We start from the raw sequence: 21,682 nt of genomic DNA on the forward strand, positions 1-21,682 counted from the left end.
GCTGTCCAGTTTTCCCAACACCATTTACTAAAGAGGCTATCTTTTCCCTATTGTATATTCTTGCCTCCTTTGTCAAAGATTAAGTGACCATGTAAGCATGGGTTTATTTAAAGATTAATTGACCATATAAGCATGGATTTATTTCTGAACTTTCTATTTTGTTCCATTGATCTATACATCTGTTTTTGTGCCAGTACCATACCTTTTTTGATTATTATGGTTTTGTAGTATAGTCTGAAATCAAGGAGTGTGATACCACCACCTTTGTTCTTCTTTCTCAAGATTGCTTTGGCTATTTAGGATGTTTTGTGGTTCCATACAAATTTTAGGATTACTTGTTATAGTTATGTGAAAAATGCCATTGGTATTTTGATAGGAATTGCTTTGAATTATAGATTGCTTTGGGTAGGATGGACATTTTAACAATATTAATTCTTCCAATTCATGAACATGATATATCTTTCCATTATGTCATCTCCAATTCTTTCATTGATGTCTTATAGTTTTCAGACTACAGAACTCTCACCTCTTTGGTTAAATTTACTCCTAGGTATTGTATTCTTTTTGATGCAATTGTAAATGGGATTGTTTTCTTAATTCCTCATTCTGATAGATTGTTATTAGTGTATAGAAACACTACATATTTCTGTATATTAATTTTGTATCCTGAAACTTTACTGAATTCATTTATTAGTTCTAATCATTTTTTGGTTGAGTTCATAGGGTTTCTATATATAGTATCATGTCATCTGCAAATAGTGTCAGTTTTATTTCTTTCTTTCTAATTTGGATTCCTTTTATTTCTTTTTCTTCTCTTACTGCTGTGGCTAGGATTTCTGATACTATGTTGAATAAAAGTGATGAGATTGGGCATCCTTGTCTTGTTCCTGATCTTAGAGGAAATGCTTTCAGCTTTCCACCATTGAGTACGATGTTGGCTGTAGGTATATCATATATGGCCTTCATTATGTTTAGGTATGTACCCACTTTGTTGAGAGTTTTTATTGCTAATGGATGTTGAATTTTATCAAATGCTTTTCTGGATCTATTGAGATGATCATATGATTTTTATCCATTTTGTTAATGTGGTGTATCACATTGACTGATTTGTGGATATTGAACCATCCTCTCATCCTTGGGAAAAATTCTACTTGATCAAGATGTCTGATCATTTTAGTGTATTCTTGAATTTGGTTTGTCAATATTCTGTTGAGATTTTTGCATCTATCTTCAGGAATCTTGGCCTGTAATTTTCTTTTTTTGTGTATCTGTGTCTGGTTTTAGTATCAGGGTAATGCTGGCTTCATAGAATGAGTTTGGAAGCCTTCCTTCCTCTTCAATTTTTTGGAATAGTTTGAGAAGGATAAATATTAAGGCTTCTTTAAACGTTTGGTAAAATTCAACAAAGAGGCTTTCTGGTCCTAAACTTTTGTTTGTTGGGAGTTTTTTGATTACTGATTCAATTTCATATTAATAATTGGTCTTGGACTTATTGTAATATGTTCCTTCTTCTGCCGTTTTTTCTCTCACTTCCTCCCAATGTAGTTTCACTGTCACTTATATGGAGGGAGAGGGTATCCCCAGTGCTTCCCATAGTGCCTATATAGAGTAGGTTTTCAAGCGTTGGAAGGAAATAAATAATTTCTAGGGGATGTCGAATTAGTTTAATGCTAATGAGGTATTGGTGTCTGTTATCTAAAAACCGGTGGTTGAAAAACAGATAATCTCCATTAACCCCTGTGAGTTACACTTGAAATAATGAAACAATCATTATCTAGCAATTAATTGGTCAATACCAGATAAATTATTCTCCCACGGTGGCTTTGAGGAACATAAATCAAGTTGAGTTGCTTTGTTTCCATTTTCACCTCTGAAGAACTAGGTCTCATAGAAGTGTGTTTATCCAAGCCCCTCCCCCAGACACTAACAAAAGAGGTAATACATATGTAACAGTTTAACCTCAGTTATCAGCTCATATTGGTGTCTGTTTTGATTGGAAGTCTCCTGTTAATGTCAGCAATCTACACTCTTAACCATCTCCTCTTTCCATGCCTGCCCTTAGTATCTCAAGATGGATACAGAATAACTGAAATGTGAAGGAAATTTTCCAAGAGAGTTTCTTTGATTGTTTTTGCCCATGACTCTCCAGCTGTGGTAAACAATTTGTGTTAAATTAATGAAAAATATTTACATTGTTACACATATGTAAATGCTTTTAAAAAATCATTTCTTTCTGAAACCTGATGGCTAGTGTTAGAATTATTTCTAAAATGGAAAAGGAAAGCATTTTTAGAAATAGACTCTTTTTTAACCTTCAGAGTTATAACTATCCCCCAAGAGGAACTTAAACTAATAATTATGAAATCAATTTATACTTTCATTGATGGAAAATATCTTAAATAGACATTATCTTAAATAGACATCCTGCTGAGGACCTAGAGATAAGCTCATCTGTAGAGCTGCACTGGGTTTTTGGGTTTTTTTTTTTTAATTAGCTAATTTTGTGCAGCATTTACAGTATTATTACTCTTAAGAAAATTCAAAACTCCATTTTAAACCTACTAATGTAATAGCTACTCTTCAGGGTAGAATAATAAAAGTCACCTACACAACTTGCAGGCTACAATCATAATGTGTTGTAGCTCCAACTTATATAGAAGAATGTTCCCGAGACTACCAAGTGGTGAAAACTTTACAGAAAAAGCATTTATTTCAAAGAAAATGATTTTATTTCTGATACATTTACAATTGCTTTCCACTTGTCCGTATTCTCTGCTCTGCCTTAGAGGATGGTCACCAGGATGTAAGCAATCAAACTTTCACAGTGTAAGGTCTTCAGACACAGTTTCCATTAGTTTCTATTGCCCAACCTACTCAGCTGTAGAAGAGGGATGAAATAAATACTGATTGGCTATGTACTTTGTATAGAACACTATGCTAGACACTGAAGACAATACAAAGATGGATAATGTGAATATTGACCTCAAGTAGCTCACATACATATTGGGGACATGAAGTGTATGTTATCATGTTAAAATATGTGATACAGACAGGATGCCCACAAACTGGTCACCATGTTCAAAGACTGTATCATAATATACTGCATTTGTGAAATGCATTACAAGTCATTTGTTACCAATAATTTTTAAGTTGCTGAAGGTTCTAAATAATTTACTTAAAGCATAATTTTGTTAATACTACTACCTCTATCACTTGCAATCATTTACATTTTTTGCAAGAAAAAGGAATGTGTCAGTCGTGTGAGAATTTGGCCCAGTGACTCCTCAGCAAGTGTGCAGGTAGGCTTTCTTGACCCTCTGTCCAGCTCTTGCACAGATGTGAGAAGTATACATGACATTAGGAAAAGAGAAATGGGGTGCAGAGCAGGGAAGCAAGGGTCCAGCTGGAATCTTGCTTATATCATTGTGAAAATATTTCTTTCTCCAGGAATTACGTTTCCATCTTTTAATTTTTCTCTCTTGGGTCTCTGTTGTAGCCATGCTTTCCAAGTAAATGACCCAAACACCTCCAATTACTTCCCAGTAGCCTCTAGACTGCTCTCAGTCATGATACAAACATAGCACAAAAAGTAAAAGATAGCACATAAATAGAAGGTGCCAGAACCATACTTGAGCACTGTATGCCTCTGCAAAGTTTGTGGTTTGTGTATCCAGTAACTACTTCCACCCCGGGCATAGTTCTGTGTGTGTGTCTGTGTATGTGTAGAGGGTGTGGGGAGGAGGGAAGATCTACATCAGAATGATCTGCTTCCTTCCCTTCTATTTACAGAAATAGTTGGAAGTATGACTTTATGGATTTCAGAAAGAACAAACGTACTTTACATTTGCAGGGGCAGTGTTTTCACAGAGGACGGTAAATGATCATTCTAAAAGTACTATTTGCGTAGGTTGAGAGAATCTCTCCTTATTTCATGAGAAACTGAGGCTCAGAGGAGTTAAAGCCTTGCCCAAAGCCATATGTCTTGTAGAATATGGCTGCTCCGTATCTTTCTTTCCTGTCCAAGTCAGTAGTGGAACAAATGGTCATTCTTCTGTAACTGTTGTTTTTCTTTTCCTCCTTGTCCTTTCTGTCTTCTCCCAACTTAACAGACCACACCTATACTTCACTTTGCTGATACCGGCAGACAGCCAGGCCTGGGGTAATGTCTAACAACAAAGTTCCTTTGTACTCACAGGTCTTTTTGCTTATGGTATCAGTGAGGCACCTTGTCCTGCATGTAAAGAGTATCTTTTTGAAACAAGGAGTTTTTCCACCTTTCTCCTTGCCTATCCTGTTATATCAAGGAATAGCAATAGAGACAGTTCACTTTCTCAAGGCCACCATGCATTGCTAACTTCCTGACCACTGACGCTGGGATTTTCCTCACCTCAGTCTTGTCTTACAGTTCGTGTCCTATAAAAGCAGAATTGTGGCAGGTGCTCACAGCTGAGCCAGCACTTGAATACATATGGCACCTTTCCCTAAACCTTGAGTGGCAGGCTCCCTGGGACTCCCTGGCTGGTGCTCCATTAACCATTAACCTTTATGCAATTTTCATTACTTCTCCCTGACCAGCTCACAAATGTGGTCAAGAAAGTCTTGCTTTGTTTGTGAGAGGGGAGTTGTTTTTTTCTTCTCATGTTTGGAGCATCTGTGTAGGTCTGATATGCTGAAGCCACCTGCGTCCCCTTCAGTTTTATCTTGTGGAAATATGATTATTTAATATTTTACACAGATTCAAAGTCTTTATCCAAATATCATCTCTGACATCTATCTTATTCCATCCATTCTATTGTAGCACGTTACATATGTATACCTAGTGGAATTTCAATTAACGTTTGGATCTGGATTCCTCCAGATGGATATAGCAATTTTGAAGTGCACAGGGGAGAGTGTCTATCACTGGAAAGTATCAGGGTGGGAGTGGGGAGAAACTAAGGGGGTGATGAATCAGTAGAAAGCCTAGTGGATGGAACACCTCTGTCAGCCTTCCACCTATGCTCTTGAGTCTAAAAATTCTGTCCTTCTTAGGAAATTGATCTGCACGCTTTTGCTCTTATCTGTTAATGGACTACATAGCAAGCATGGTATAAGTATCTCCCTTTCTCTATTTGTACTAAGAAGTCCTTTCTGTCTTAAATATCTGTAGAAATCTTGGTGGCAGAGGGGGCTGTAAGATAAGGCTGTCTTTAATTCCCTTACTAAGACTCAGGCTGTTTGGTTTTAATCCTAGGATTCTGGGACTGCTTCTCTTCACATTGGAATAGAGCAGTCCCGATGTAGCCTGAGCAAATGGCATGGACAGTTGAATATGTGCTCAGGTGATCTTCAGCCAGAATAACAACTCTGCCAAGATTTAGTCTTTGTCCTATTGCTTATGGACAAAGAAGGATCAAAATGGGATCATCCAGAAGCTCTGAATAGCCTCGCAACAGGATGACTCAATAAGAGCATATTGGGTTTTGGAGCCAACATTTTGGAAGCTGGGCACTAAAACTGAGTGAAGGTTCAGCATTTGGGAGCTGAGGCAGTCACTTACTGCAGTGCATTGTGCTGATTGCAGGGAAAAGTTGATGGTGACAGCATGCTACCTTTCTCTTCTAACTGGCAGACAAAAGCATCAAAGAATAAATAAATATCACTGAGCCAGCTTGGAACTTACTGAACAGGAATTGCCAAAAAGAATGGAGGAGAAAACAGGCAAGGTTTCACCCAATTCATTCTCTGCTATGTTACTGTAAGTCCAAGTGGGCAATATCAGTGTAGTGGGTATGGAAATGGATTGTTCAGGTTGACATGTGGTACTTTGAGATACCATGAGAATTCTCCAACTTAGGATCAAGCCAGCATTCATTAAAGACAACTGGAGCATCTTTTTCAGCAGGCCGAAAAAAAAAAATCTGTGCTCCTGCCAAAGACTTGTTAAATACACCTGCCCTGCTGGAGAATGAAGCAAATCTGGATGGACTGCCAGGCTTCTGACTAATTTATCACATGATAGAGCTGTTAGAGGAGGAATCGTAGCTGAATGGGAAGACAGAGATGTTGGGACGTGTCCGCATTGACAGCTCAACTAACTAAAGCATTTGCTTTGCAAGTAGCAAGGTTAGTTGGTACTATCTTAATAGTCCAAATGTTTGCTTTAAAAATTGAAGTGGGCCGGAGGCGGCGGCGGCGGAAGTCGGGAGGTGACGCCAGAAATTGGGCCGCGGATTCCGGACCCCCGTCGGAAGCGGCTTGCCAGTGCTGCAGTTCTTCGCAGACGGAGCGACTTGGGGGTTCGGGCTGCGCGGCGGCCACGGGGTGTTCCCAGGCGCTCGCGAACGCGTCTGCGGGCCACAATGTCGCACCCGTCCCCCCAGGCTAAGCCCTCCAGCCCCAGTAACCCCCGAGTCTTCTTCGACGTGGACATCGGAGGGGAGCGAGTTGGTCGAATTGCCTTGGAATTGTTTGCAGATATTGTACCCAAAGCTGCAGAAAAATTTCATATATTGTGTACAGGAGAGAAAGGCATTGGACCCACCACTGGGAAACCTCTCCATTTCAAAGGATGCCCTTTCCATCGAATTATTAAGAAATTCATGATTCAGGGTGGAAACTTCTCAAATCAGAATGGGACAGGTGGAGAAAATATTTATGGTGAAAAATTTGAAGTTGAAAATTTCCATTATAAGAGCAGCAAAACCATCGCTAATGTCCGGGATGTCAGGGGATTTGCAAACTAGCAGATCTGGTTAATGTCCAGGCTCCTAAAGGACATTAGTGGTGCCTGTGCCTTCTTATCTTCATTGTTCCAAGATGTCCCCATCGGGGTATGTTGCATCATTCAAGTTATAAGAATGGACTTCATGATAAGGAGGGATTACTGCAGTTCTTCATCACTACGGTTCCGACTCCTCACTTGGATGGGAAACACGTGGTGTTTGGCCAAGTGATTAAAGGAATGGGTGTGGCAAGGATTCTGGAAAATGTGGAGGTGAAAGGTGAGAAACCTGCCAAATTGTACGTTATTGCAGAATGCGGAGAACTGAAGGAAGGGGATGATTGGGGAATATTCCCAAAGGATGGATCTGGTGACAGTCATCCAGACTTCCCAGAGGATGCAGACATAGATTTAAAAGATGTAGATAAAATTTTACTAATAACGGAAGACTTAAAAAACATTGGAAATACTTTTTTCAAGTCCCAGAACTGGGAGATGGCCATTAAAAAATACACAAAAGTTTTAAGGTATGTGGAAGGCTCGAAGGCTGCTACTGAGAACGCAAGTGGAGCAAAGCTGCAGCCAGTCACTTTGAGCTGCGGGCTGAATATCGGCGCTTGGAAACTGAAGATGTCTGATTGGCAGGGAGCAGTCGACAGTTGTTTGGAGGCCCTTGAAATAGATCCAGCAAATACCAAAGCACTGCACCGTAGAGCCCAAGGATGGCAAGGACTAAAAGAATACGATCGAGCATTGGCTGATCTTAAGAAAGCTCAGGAGATTGCACCAGAGGATAAAGCTATCCAGGCAGAATTGCTGAGAGTCAAGCAAAAGATAAAGGCACAGAAAGATAAAGAGAAGGCAGCTTATGCAAAAATGTTTGCTTAATAAGGAATTCAGTTTTGCTTAAGTATGCATTGATTGTATAAAGCGAATAAGACAATTTAAGGATTTTGTCTATTATGTATGATCCCTAATGTGTTCCCTCTGAGACTTCAGTTCCCATTGTTTACAGTCTAGGAATACGTAGGGATTCACTCTTAATAGACCAGTGTTACAAAATATGGTGAAGTTGATTTCGTTTTAAATGGCTCTCTGCATTACTCACAAAGGGTAATGGTGTCCAGCGTATTTTAAACTCCTAGACACATCTTGTTTGAATAAACAGATGAAAACTTAAAAAAAAATAAAAAATAAAAATTGAAGTGCACTTCACTGAATCATGTTTAAGAAATGCAATAACTAATCCATTTATTGTAATTAAAACAGACCGCTTTATTTCCAGGGGAGCTATTAAAATAGATATTTTCAGAACATTTCTGCTTCACTTTCAGTAGGAAAATATTCCTGTTGAGGCAAACAGAATTTTGCCCATTTCAAATATAAATAAAAGTGGAGTTGCAGTTGGATTATGGCAAAGGGGAGTTTAACTCTTTGTTTTAAATACATCTTTTATGTTTTAATTTCTACAATGAGAATGTGCTATATTTGAAATTTATCTAAATATATGCATGTGGATATAGTTATAGATGCAGTGAAAGTGGCACTGAGTCAATGAGTGTAGAGGTTAGCAGCATAGGATTTTAAATATGACAGATCTTGGTTCATATCTCACCTGTACTATTTCTTAATTATATGGCCTTGGGCAGGTTAAGTAACCTCATTTGTAAAATGAAGGTAATACTACCTACCTTGAAGAATTGCTGAGAGATTGTGATAATGTATGTAAAATGCTTTGCATAGAGCCTAGCACAGAAAGGAGTCCAATTAATGGTTAGCTATTATTTGGATTAGTTTTACTTGTATAGTGCTTTATACTTTTTAAAGTTCTTTCAAGCTTTATTTTATTCAAATGTCTTAATAATCCTGAAAAAAAAGTCAAAACCAAAGGGAGAGGTTTCAAGGATGTTGGCACTTTTTCCTACTGGAATGGTCACTGATGTAGATATGCACCCCCATTCAGGATGCCTGTCATTTCTATTTCCAGTTTTGTTTAATGAGATCTTGGCTTTTACATTCAGTACTTATCAAGTTGCAATGTATCATTTTGAAAATGGTGAGCACTGAACTCACACGTCATTATCCGGAATACAGGGATATATCCGTGAAATATTTTTAATGTTTCTGAAGAAAACAAAATCAATTAAAATCAAGAGGTTTTATACATCTACGAAGAGAAGGCACAAATTTAGCCTCAACAGTAAATCCTTAGGTTCATTCTAAGGAGGCAGGTATAAGGGTCCTTTTAAATGGCATCCATAGAAAGCTATGTTGACCCAGATCTAATAGGGCATGCAAAAAAAAAAAAAAAAGCTCTGCTAACATTAAATAAAACAAACTCTAGAAAAGGCAGCAGCTATCTTTCTATTCTTGCCTTTTCTGGACTTAGATTTTATACATTTATTCTTTTTCATTTTTCACCTTTAAGAAAACTTCTTTCTAGCATACCCTTAGAGATTTCACTTGTGCAAAAGGACTTGGATTAGACTGATAGTTCCCTAAGCATTACCTGGAGGGCTTGCTAAAATACAGATCGCTGAGCACCAGCCCCAGAATTTCTGATTCATTTGGGAACTACTAACAAGTTCCCCGATGCTGCAGAAGTTGTTGGTTCAGGAACTATACTTGGAGAACACCTGAATTCAAATAAGTAAAGGTCAGAGAGATTTTGTATTTTTAGCTAATTAGAGGACAGAATCTAATGTTTATTTACCTACAGTATGGAGACTGAGTTTCTACCTACTGCATAATGACTTGGCAAATGGAACTTTATCAGTTCGGTGAATAATATCTACTATGTGTCAGGCACTATGCTAGGTGTTAGAGATCTAGCATAAACAAATTAGACAAGTCTAATGGACCTCATAGAGTTTTCATTCTAGTAAGGGGTGACAGACAACAAAAAAATATTGAAATGTACCAGAAAATGATAGATTCTATGAAGAAAAATAAAATCAAGTAAGGGGATAGAAAGTGACAGAGATAAGGTACTATTTTATAAAAGGTGGTCTGGGGAACCTCTTTGAGGAAGGGACATTGAGTAAAGACCTGAACGAAGTAATGGGGTAAGCCATGAGAATGCCTTGGGGTAAAGCTTTCCAGGTAGACAAAGGGACAGGCCCTGAGGTTTATCTAGAGTGTTTAAGAAACAGCATAAATGTCACTGTGGCTAGAGAAGGCTGAACAGTGAATGAAGAAATGAATGATAGGAAATGAGGTCAGCGGGTTAACAGGAACCTGGTCATATAGAGCCTTGCAGGCCATCATAAGGACTTTGGATTTTATTGTGAACAAGATGAGACTTGAGCAATACAAAAAAAAAAAATTAGACAACATTTGGAAGATGGCTTGAATTTGTCATTTTAATTTAGATGATTTGATATTGTGTACAGATTGTCATTTATGGCATTAAATTCTGAACATTTCAACATCACAAATTTCCCATTGTTATTCTTTTCCCCCAGGACAACTCTAGACAAGTCGGAAGTTTAACTTTTAGTTAATCCAAAAATTTGTTGAGAGTGAATGAAACAGATACCATTTTCCCCTAGAATGGTTGCTGTCATGTTTCTGGTATTTCTTTAATTTGCTTACTGTCTTTTCTGACACTTGTTTATTTTTTCCCACTGTATAGCACACACTAAAGAGCTTACAGACCTTAACTGGAATTTTTTCTCCTAGCCTATGCCAACTGCTATCTTGTCTTTTCTCCAAGGGATCTGGAAACTTGTACAATAAGAGAATGCACATTAGCTCTTTTCAAATACAGGAAATAGAGAATTCTGATAAGCTTGGAGATGTCCTGATAGGACAAACCCCTCTGTGAGTGAACAAATAATTAAAATGCAAATACTTCCACTTTAAAGTTTTACTCTTCTGATGCCCATTGGTAATGTAACATTTTTGGAGTTTAAAAATCAACTGGTGGAGTCACAAAAAGACAAATGTTGTATGGTTCCACTTATATGAGGAATCTAAAGTAGTCAAATTCATTGAAACAGAAAATAGAATGGTGGTGGCCAGGGGCTGGGGGGAGGGGTGAATGGGGAGTTGTTTTTTAATGGGCATAAAATTTCAGTTTCGCAAGATAAAAATTTCTGGACATTGGTTGCATGACAACGTGAATATACTTAACACTACTGAGCTGGGCACTTAAAAATGGTTAAGATGGTAAATTTTATATTACATATTTTACCACATTTAAAAATAATAAAATAACCTGGTTGAATCTGATAACACCAGTGGTGAAAATCAACTAGTAATACAATCCTTTGCAGAATGATAAATCAAAATCAGAGTATAGATTTGACTATATCCCCTATATAGACTTCCATTTAGATCAATTAAGTAGACAGTTACTATCTATTACGTATATGGCAGAAGGCTAGTTGCCATAGATACAGACAGGAGTAAGATGATGACTTATGCTCACTAATAACTTAGAGCTTAGTTGAGAGAGACAGACTCATGAGCAACAACAAAAAAATGGAATGTTATTAGTGTTATACTAGATGCCTAACTGGAGAACTTTGGAAACCTGGTAAGTTAAGGAAGGTGTAAAGAAAGGTGACTCCTAAATTTGGTTTTGAAGGGTGAGTTTTCATGTTGGACTAGGGAATGAAGATTTGTGGAAATAGCAAGAGAACTAAAATTAGAAGTGGACCCTGAAGATATGACTGAATTGCTGCAATCTTGTGATAAAACTTGAATGGATGAGGAGTTGCTTCTTATGGATGAGCAAAGAACGTGGTTCTGGAGATGGAGTCTACTCCTGGTGAAGATGCTGTGAAGGTGGTTGAAATGACAGCAAAGGAGTTAGAATATTACATAACTTAGTTGATAAAGCAGCAACAGGGTTTGAGAGGACTGACTCCAATTTTGAAAGAAGTCCTACTGTGGGTCAAATGCTATCAAACAGCACCGTGTGCTACAGATAAAACGTTCATGAAAGGAAGAGTCAGTTGATATGGCAAACTTCATTGTTGTCTTACTTTAAGAAACTGCCACAGCCATCCCAACCTTCAGCAACCACCATCCCGATCAGTCAGCAGCCATCAGCAGAGAGGCAAGACCTGCCACCAGCAAAAAGATTGTGACTTGCTGAAGGCTCAGATGATGGTTGACATTTTTTAGCAATAAAGTATTTTAAAATTAAAATTGTTTAAAGTTAAACAATTAACATTGTTTTTTTTTAGACATAATGCTGTTGCACACTTAATAGATTACAGTGCAGTTTGTGACTTGTTTTATTGGATTTTTGCTTTATTGTGGTGGTCTGGAACTGAACCCTCAGTATCTCCCAGGTTTGCCTGTACTCAGGTTAGGTAGGTTTCAGTGGTGGAGGCAATAGAGCATTGTAGCTCTGAGGTGAGACACATCAGGTTTAAGTTCTGGCTCTACCGTACACTATCCATGTAACTTATTCAGGTAAGTTACTTAACCTCCGTCTATTTCTGTTCTTTCAACTATAAATTGGAGGTGATCATAGTGTTCAACTCATCGTGTTGTTGAAGGCTAATATGAGATAATTAATGTAAAGAACTTACCCCAGTGCCTGGAAAACAATAAGTGCTCAAAAAGTTGTTTACATTTGTTCATATTAACAATGTATGTGTAGGCTTTGTCTTGATCACTAGGATCCCTGGGCTTTTCACTGATGCTTGTTTTTGTGTTTGGCCTAAACAGTCCCATTTCTCTATACAATGCAAAACAATTACAATCTGTTTTACCCTTATTTTATGAATTCACTCATTAAATGAATACGAGCAAAAAAAAAAGTAAAAAGGGAAGATAATTTTTTTTATTAACTTAAGTCTGAACTTGGATCAACCCATGAACTTCCATGATGGCTGTTAGAATTTTTAACAGTCAATAACTGTGACATTTTGGATGCTAGGGCTTTGCCTAGGTTCCTTTTAGGATCAGGCAGTTGTTTCACTCAGTTTCTGGTTGAGGACTGAAATGCCTTTTGAGTGGTGGGGTAGGCAAGAGGTGAAGGAACTCTCCTCACAGAGGGCACTAAGGTCCATTCATCCATGTCCAGGGGGCCTAGTGGATATTTGTCGAACTTTACTTATGACTAAAATGCAATGAGACATACATCCAAATGATTGCTATCTCGTTGGAAAACTTATACCTAATTCAGTGTTTGTGGCAGCATCCAAATTATTTTTAGAACTTGTCCTTCTGTACTGTCTTCAGGGACAGTTGCTCCTTCTCCCTTTTTCTCTTGCACATACACCCACACCTGGATGTTATTTCATGATCTTGAATAGTTTTAAATTCCAAATGGTAATACATGGCAAGATTAGTTACTTTATTAATACTCTTCATCAAATTTATTACTGTTTGACACAGTCATGCACCTTTAAGTGTTCTTCTCAGTGCCAAGAAGGAAGCCAAAATATATAAACAAGTTACACATGAAAGATTAGTTCCTGCCAAGGCAATTTCTCAGTCTGCTACTTATAATGAGAACTTAATTCCACCCTTATCTGTGTGCTGAGCTCACAATCCTTATATCTCCTTGGTTAGACTTGGGGAGGAGGTTGTATCGTCATCATCATCATCTCAGCTTTGAAGATTAAAACGTTTTTTCTAGGGATCAAATTTCCCTCCAAATATAAGAATATTTTCCTATTAGGAAATTCAAAAGAATATGCATAGGAACTGTTCATCAAACGATACCATTAAGTGAGTGAAAAGGCAAGCTACAGTGTGGGAGAAAATATTTGTAATCTATCAATCTGGCAAAAAACTTTTACTTGGAATGTATAAAGAACTCCTACAAATCAAAAAGAAAAAAGGAAGACAAACCAACAGAAATACGTGGGCAAAAGAGCTGAACAGACACTTGACAAAAGAAGGTATCCAAATAAGCAATAAACTTATTAGAGGATGCTCAACATCATTAGGGAAATGCAAAATAGAACCACAGCAAAATATTGGTATACACTACTATGGTTAAAAATTAAATGGATGAATAATACCAACTCGGTGAGAATGTGGAACAATTGGAACTCTCACACATTGCTAGTGGAAGTATAAACTACTATAATCATTTTTGAAAACTCTTTGGTAGTATTTAAAATTTTTTTTAATTATAGTAAAATATACATAACAAAATTTACCATCTTAACCATTTTTAAATGTACAGTTCAGTAGTATTAAGTACATTCACATTGTTGTGCAACCATTTCCACCACCCATCTCCAGAACTCTTTTCATCTTGCAAAACTGAAACTCTGCATCCATTAGGCAACAACTCCCCATCCCTCCCTGCCCCCAGCATCTGGCAACTAACATTCTACTTTCTGTCTCTATCAAGCTGACTACTCTAGCGACCTCACATAAGTGGAATTATACACTATTTGTCTATTTGTGACTGGCTCATTTCATTTAGCATAATAACCTTTATCCTTAAGTTTCATCCATGTTGTAGCATGTCAGAATTTATTTTTAAGGCTGACTAATATTCCATTATATGTATGTACCACATTTTGTTTATCCATTCATCTGTCCATGGACACTTGAGTTACTTCCACTCTTTGACTCTTGTGAATAATGTTGCTATGAACATGGGTGTACAAATATCTGTTCAAGACTCTGCTTTTAGTTCTTTTGGATTGGTAGTATTTTTTAAAAAGCTAAATACCTTTCTAAAACCTAACAATTGCACTTTTGTATAAGGAATGCTTATGTCCATAAGAAAATGTGTGCAATAACATGCATCGTGGTATTATTCATAATAGCACCACTTTAGACATAATCCAAATATCCTTCAGTAGTAGAATACATACATAAACTGTGGTATATTCACACAATAGTACAATGTTACATAGCAATAAACAGAACAAGAACATGAATAATTTTTTTTTGTTTTGTTTTGTTTTGTTTTGGCCACACCTTGCCGCATGCAGGACCTTAGTTCCCCAACCAGGGATTGAACCCGCCCCCTCTGCAGTGGGAGCGCAGAGTCTTAACCACTGGACCACCAGGGAAGTCCCGAGCATGGATTACTTTAAAAACATAATGCTGAGCAAAAGACAGGTACTCAAGAGTATATAACGTATGCTTTTATTTTATATAAAGTTCAAAAACTGTCAAAACTAATCTATGTTGATACTGTTGAGAAAAATGGTTTTTTTGGGGGGAAGAGTAAAGACTGGTAGTTAGCATAAAGGAGACTTCTGGGCTTCTTGAAATGTTCTACATCTTGATTTGAGTGGTGCTTACATATATACATTTAATTGATCTGTATATTTAAGATTTGTGCAGTCCGTTGTGATTATTCATCAATTTAAAAGAGGAATCTGAGCACACTTTGTTGAATGGCAGCATCACTGAGATAAATATACAAAGTGCTACTTTAAAGGGACAATATTAATATGATCATATTTGTTCTGACATGTTTATTAGAGACAAGCATATTACTTTATAGTCACTCCTATTGGGTCCTATCCATAGTCTGCAATCCAAGAAATAAAAACAAGTAATATCTCTGGTGGCGATATCAGAACACAGTGATTTAGGAACTTATCTTGGACTTTGTCCTTTGTAAAATACCAAGTAGTCATTGTTAACTAGTTTAATGCCCAATACTAAAGAGCTCACGAAACATTTTTAAACACTTCCATCCCATTGGTTGTCTTTATTTTACCAGTAATTAAAAAAAGTAAACCACTGCCTTTCATTCCCTTTAAGGTTGAGAGGTGACCATCTGAGTTCTATTTAATGCTGCATTTGTGTCTGGTTATGGTTCAAAAATGTTCCTTTAATCATGAAGTGGAGAATTGTTTTTGGATGCCAGATATCATATGCTATTCCAGACTCTTTCCAAATTGTGAACATTAATTTTTCTTGTACACCAATCTTTCCTCAGCTGTTTCATTGATTTGGCTTTTTTCCCATAATTCTCTAAGTGAAGAGTTGGCATTAGTCATTGTTTGTGAAGAACATTCAAGTTTCAAATCCCAATTTCCTACCAATAAATGTGGAGAAAATTAGTAGATATAATGTTGCAACGCATGTTAAAAGAGCAAATGTTAAAAATGTAACATGCTACTTCAGATCTATATGACATTCAGTTAGTGTTTTTTAAATTAATATTTAGAAAAAACAATTTTCTTACATGATGTGCTCTCCAGGGAAAGGGAGAAAAGGCGTCCAATAAATACCAACTCTCTTCTACCCCAGGTTATAAGTATTTTGAGAAACAAAACAAAGACGGCAATATGGATATGCAGATATCACCTTTATTATTGGGAAGGTCCGGTTTGAGGATTTGTCTTTAGGCCTAGGATTGTACTGGGCCTGCTCACTGATTCCCAGAATTAGGCAAATATACCCACCCAGTCTTAGACAGAACTGGATAGGGATTGGCCTCCCCCTGCAGGTGTAACCACATGTATAACCTGTGGTCTGGAAGACCAGAGGAGAACTTATGTTATCTACAGGAAGCTTGCTCCCAAGAGGAAAAAGGGCAAATTCAAGCCAATCATACCCAGTTATTCTTCCCAAATTTACCACTCAACTGTGTCCTTCCATCTCCCCACAGGCAGTGTAAGTAAAGGATTCAGAAAGGGGTCCCTAGTAGACTAAGTGAGCTCACTTTGTGAAAAGGGAACATCAGGAATGGTGAAGTGTTCCTAACTAACATAGCTTTTTCCATCGGATCTCTCATTTCCTTCTCTCTTCCTAATTACCAAAGAAAAAAGTGTAAATTAAATATAAGGCATAATGAAAATCTAAATGGATTAATGTTCTTTTATTACTAGCCATGCACTACCCTCAAATTAAAAAGAAAATATTTCTAGAAACATAAACCACCAAATCAAGGAGAGCAGAAAAAAGTTAAAGTCTATGTTGAAAATCTCTCAGATTGTGATAGTATTTGTTTTCAACCAGCTTCAGAATTGGAAATGTGAAATATTAAAATTACATTAAAAACCGACACCCAGATATCTTCAGAAGATTTTACTGCTCAATGCAAAGTATAATGCTTAGAAAAATTTAAGGAAAATACCAAATCTTCATTTTATAAAGCATAAACTAATCTCTCACAAACCTAAATTTGTATTCGAACCTCTGTTCTTTCCTAAAAGACCTCTTCAACAAGGAGTCCTTATTCCTATACTTCCTGAATCTTGGTCTTGTCTATGCTGTTTCTATTCTAAAAGACAGAAGTCCTTATTTTATGATTTTCTAGAATGCAAAGTCATATGCATTAGATGCCACCACATGAAATATGAATACACTTCTGCAAAGATAGTTCATTTCATAGTGAAAGAATAAAATAAATTGCCCCTAAAGTATAATTAATTTCTACATGAAAGTAAATGGAAAATAAAGCTTTAAATTACATCCCCATTTTTCAAAAGAAGGAAAGAACAGTAATATTTGAAGAGTATATTTTATGAGCTAGATATTGTGTTCCAGGGACTTTTCATAGGTTATTTTACTTAAACCTTACAAAAATCTCATGAGGAAAGTGGTGTGACTCCCATTTGGATTAAAGAGATTAAGTGGCTTACCTGAAGGTGACTACTAAGTGGTGAAGTAGAATTTGAACCTAAGCGTGTCTGACTTCAGAGCCTATGCTTTTTCTTTATCAGGTTAAAAAAAATGGAATGTGAGATGGGGAATTTTTTTACATAGCTTTGATGAAATTAAAAATTCCTGGCTTTTTCAGCTATAATTTATCAACTATAATCAGGTATAAAGTTATATACCACTTTCTGGCAATTTTGGTGTAAATACTGCCCCCTAGGCACCATTGACCTAGTCTTCCAAGCAGCAGACCAGATCATATCAGACTAAATGGCTCTGTGACATCCACCAAATCTGACTCAAAGACTCTAAGGAAATTGTTGGCAATGACAAAGTTCTGTCATGATTTTGCCAAAGACAGGAGGTGCTAAATACCATGTTTCACTTAGGCCTTCCAGCCAAATGTTGCAGATTCCCAGTTTCTAGCCCAATGCTTCCACAAATACCCTAAAATATTTCTCAGAAGCATAGTAATGCCTTTTCTGGATCCCAGGGTTCTGGATAAACCTTTCAAGATTCCTCGCAGCTTCTTCTATGCTGCTTTCCCTAATTGCCTCAAAGTATGCTAGAATTTGTGCCCTTACGGGTAATTATAACTCATTTGAACTGAAAAAAAACCCACATAAATGTGTAGCTGCTCTTGCGTTTTTGGGTCTAGTGGTATCTTTATTTTAGAGAAAAGAGAAAAGAAAAGAAATAGCCAAATCGGTCCTGACACCAGCATAATCTTAAACCACTGTAACTATGCCAACCAGCCAGCTGTTTTAAGTACGCTGAGCAGTTCAATTACCTGAATATCCAGCAAAAATCTAATCTGCTATTGAATAAGCAAAAGCAAAAAAGTCAATTTTTTAAATCAAATTCTAAAATTTCTATCAAATGTGTTTCAAAACTGCATTTGATAAAAAAAACTACAGAGAAAACCAGTTTTGAAATGATTCTGAGTCAAATGGCTTGATGTTTAAGGAAAATTATCACATGTATTAGGATTCTCAGTTGAAAGCAACTGAGCCTGACTCTAACTTGATTTAAACAGAAGAGGAATGTACAGAATGGACAGGAAGACTGAAGAGCTAAGCTAATAAGCTGTAAACCAAAGAGAGTACTACAATATCAGTATGAGAAAAGTGCAATGAAAGTCAAGAGGAAGGAGAGATTGATTCTGGGTAGGATGAGTGTTCCACTTGATGGAAGAAGTGTTATTTGCACCAAGTGCTATCTCTGTCTTATAACCATTTGGATATATGGCTTATCTTCTCTGCTAGACTGAAGTTGCCTTATAGGAACTGCCCCTTGTAGGAAACAAAATAGAGATTTTCTATTTTGTCAACACCTAGTGCAATTAAGTGTATACATTTAAGATGATTCAACATGTGTTTATTAGATACCTGCTCTATACTAGGCACTATGTACTACTTACTGGAGATAATGAAGTGAGCCAAAGGAGGCTTGACTTCTTTCCGCATGGAGCTTACCATCTGGTAGATGAAACAAACATTCAAATGATCACATTCATTAATGAATGCACAATTACAAACTGTCAAAAGTGCTATGAGGGAGGAGAAAACAGTGCCTTGATGGCATGCAACAGGGAGACCTAGCCTTGTCTCTGGGGAGTAGAAGAAGACTTCCTTGAAGAAATGACAGCTGAGATGAAGTCTGAATGATGAGCAGGGATCTGGCCTAGTGATAGGGGGAAAAGAGAATCTCAAGCAGACGGAACAGTATATGCAAAGGCCCTTGTACACGGTAGGTGCTGAACAAACAATTATTTTGTACTCAGCTTCACCTTCTTCTGTCCAACTTCAGGTGAAGTTGTATCCCTTCCCTTGTCAAAAATGGATCTTGCTTCCTGCATTCTTACTTATACCTTTGCCTCCTTTGAACCTCAGTCTATCAGTTGTCTTTTATTTCTCCTATATCCTCAACTACTCTCACCATTGGATATTTCCCTTTAAGATATAATGCTCAAATCTCTGTGACCTAAAAAAATAAAACAATAAAGAAACAAACAAACACGTCCCTGAATCCTACATCCCCCTCCATTACTTCCTATCTTTACCTATTTTTATTAGCAAAATTTCTAGAATAACAGTATTCTCCACCTGTAATCTCTACTTCCTCAATTCCCATTCATTCCTAAGCCTAGTAAATATGGATCTTGCCAAGGTCACCAATGATCCCCTTGTCACAAAATTCAGTGGATATATTTTTGTGTGTGTGTGTGTTAGTTTCTGCTTTATAACAAAGTGAATCAGTTATACATATACATATGTTCCCATATCTCTTCCCTCTTGCGTCTCCCTCCCTCCCACCCTCCTTATCCCACCCCTCTAGGTGGTCACAAAGCACCGAGCTGATCTCCCTGTGCTATGCAGCTGCTTCCCACTAGCTATCTATTTTACATTTGGTAGTGTAAATATGTCCATGCCACTCTCTCACTTTGTCACAGCTTACCCTTCCCTCTCCCCATATCCTCAAGTCCATTCTCTAGTAGGTCTGTGTCTTTATTCCCGTCTTGCCCGTAGGTTCTTCATGACCATTTTTTTTTTTTTTTTAGATTCCATATATATGTGTTAGCATACGTTATTTGTTTTTCTCTTTCTGACTTACTTCACTCTGTATGACAGACTCTAGGTCCATCCACCTCACTACAAATAACTCAATTTCGTTTCTTTTTATGGCTGAGTAATATTCCATTGTATATATGTGCCACATCTTCTTTATCCATTCATCTGTTTTTTGTTTGTTTGTTTTGTTTTGTTTTTTAAACATCTTTATTGAAGTATAATTGCTTCACAATGGTGTGTTAGTTTCTGCTTTATAACAAAGTGAATCAGCTACACATATACACACGTTCCCATATCTCCTCCCTCCCGCATCTCCCTCCCTCCCACCCTCCCCATCCCACCCCCCCCAGGCGGTCACAAAGCACCGAGCTGATCTCCCTGTGCTATGTGGCTGCTTCCCACTAGCTATCTATTTTACATTTGGTAGTGTATATATGTCCATGACACTCTCTCACCCTGTCACATCTCACCTCTCCCCCTCCCCATATCCTCAAGTCCATTCTTTAGTAGGTCTGTGTCTTTATTCCCATCTTGCCACTAGGTTCTTCATGACCTTTTTTTTTTCCCTTAGATTCCATATATATGTGTTAGCATACTGTATTTGTTTTTCTCTTTCTGACTTACTTCACTCTGTATGACAGACTCTAACTCCATCCACCTCATTACAAATACCTCCATTTCATTTCTTTTTATGGCTGAGTAATATTCCATTGTATATATGTGCCACATCTTCTTTATCCATTCATCCGATGATGGACACTTAGGTTGCTTCCATGTCCTGGCTATTGTAAATAGAGCTGCAATGAACATTGTGGTACATGACTCTTTTTGAATTATGGTTTTCTCAAGGTATATGCCCAGTAGTGGGATTGCTGGGTCGTATGGTAGTTCTATGTTTAGTTTTTTTTAAAACAGGGCTTTTACTATTTTTATTTATTTATTTATTTTTGGCTGTGTTGGGTCTTCGTTTCTGTGCGAGGGCTTTCTCTAGTTGTGGCAAGTGGGGGCCACTCTTCATCGCGGTGTGCGGGCCTCTCACTATCGTGGCCTCTCACTATCGCGGCCTCTCTTGTTGCGGAGCACAGGCTCCAGACGCGCAGGCTCAGTAGTTGTGGCTCACGGGCCTAGTTGCTCCGTGGCATGTGGGATCCCCCCAGACCAGGGCTCGAACCCACGTCCCCTGCATTAGCAGGCAGATTCTCAACTACTGTGCCACCAGGGAAGCCCTATGTTTAGTGTTTTAAGGAACCTCCATACTGTTCTCCATAGTTGCTGTATCAATTTACATTCCCAAAAACAGTGCAAGAGGGTTCCCTTTTCTCCACACCCTCTCCAGCATTTGTTGTTTGTAGATTTTTTGATGATGGCCATTCTGACTGGTGTGAGGTGATACCTCACTGTAGTTTGGATTTGCATTTCTCTATTGATTAGTAATGTTGAGCATTCTTTCATGTGTTTGTTCGCAATCTGTATATCTTCTTTGGAGAAACGTCTATTTAGGTCTTCTGCCCATTTTTGGATTGGGTTGTTTGTTTTTTTGTTATTGAGCTGCATGAGCCGCTTGTAAATTTTGGAGATTAATCCTTTGTCAGTTGCTTCATTTGCAAATATTTTCTCCCATTCTGAGGGTTGTCTTTTCGTCTTGTTTATGGTTTCCTTTGCTGTGCAAAAGCTTTTAAGTTTCATTAGGTCCCATTTGTTTATTTTCAGTGGATATTTTTTAAGTCTCATCTTGATTCTTGATAGCCTTGGACACTCTTGACCACTCCCTCCTTTTTTGGGTGTCATGTTACTGCTCTTCCTTTGTGTTCTACCTTTTTCTCAGTCTACTTTGTAGTCTCTTTTATTTCAGTCTACTTTT

At 37.6% G+C, this 21,682-nt stretch overlaps 2 protein-coding genes across 5 annotated transcripts in view; both read left to right on the top strand.

The window, feature by feature from the left end:
* Positions 1–21,682, top strand: part of LOC309652082 (uncharacterized protein) — a 311,046-nt gene that overhangs the window by 273,269 nt on the left and 16,095 nt on the right. The window lies entirely within an intron of this gene.
* LOC309652101 (peptidyl-prolyl cis-trans isomerase D-like) lies at positions 403–21,677 on the top strand. Its single transcript, XM_082445642.1, has 2 exons — positions 403–6,695; positions 6,839–21,677. Exons 1-2 carry the CDS (start codon positions 6,342–6,344, stop codon positions 7,589–7,591), a joined length of 1,107 nt encoding a protein of 368 aa, XP_082301768.1. The 5' UTR covers positions 403–6,341; the 3' UTR covers positions 7,592–21,677.

This window comes from Balaenoptera physalus (genome assembly GCF_965194825.1).
Source record: "Balaenoptera physalus genome assembly, chromosome: X".
NCBI lineage: Eukaryota > Metazoa > Chordata > Mammalia > Artiodactyla > Balaenopteridae > Balaenoptera > Balaenoptera physalus.

Bases quoted from the DNA above. Each gene is read 5' to 3' on its own strand.
- LOC309652101 (XM_082445642.1), top strand. From the start codon at position 6,342: ATGTCGCACCCGTCCCCCCAGGCTAAGCCCTCCAGCCCCAGTAACCCC. The intron at 6,696-6,838 runs GTCCGGGATGTC...TCAAGTTATAAG, and splicing joins GCAGCAAAACCATCGCTAAT to AATGGACTTCATGATAAGGA.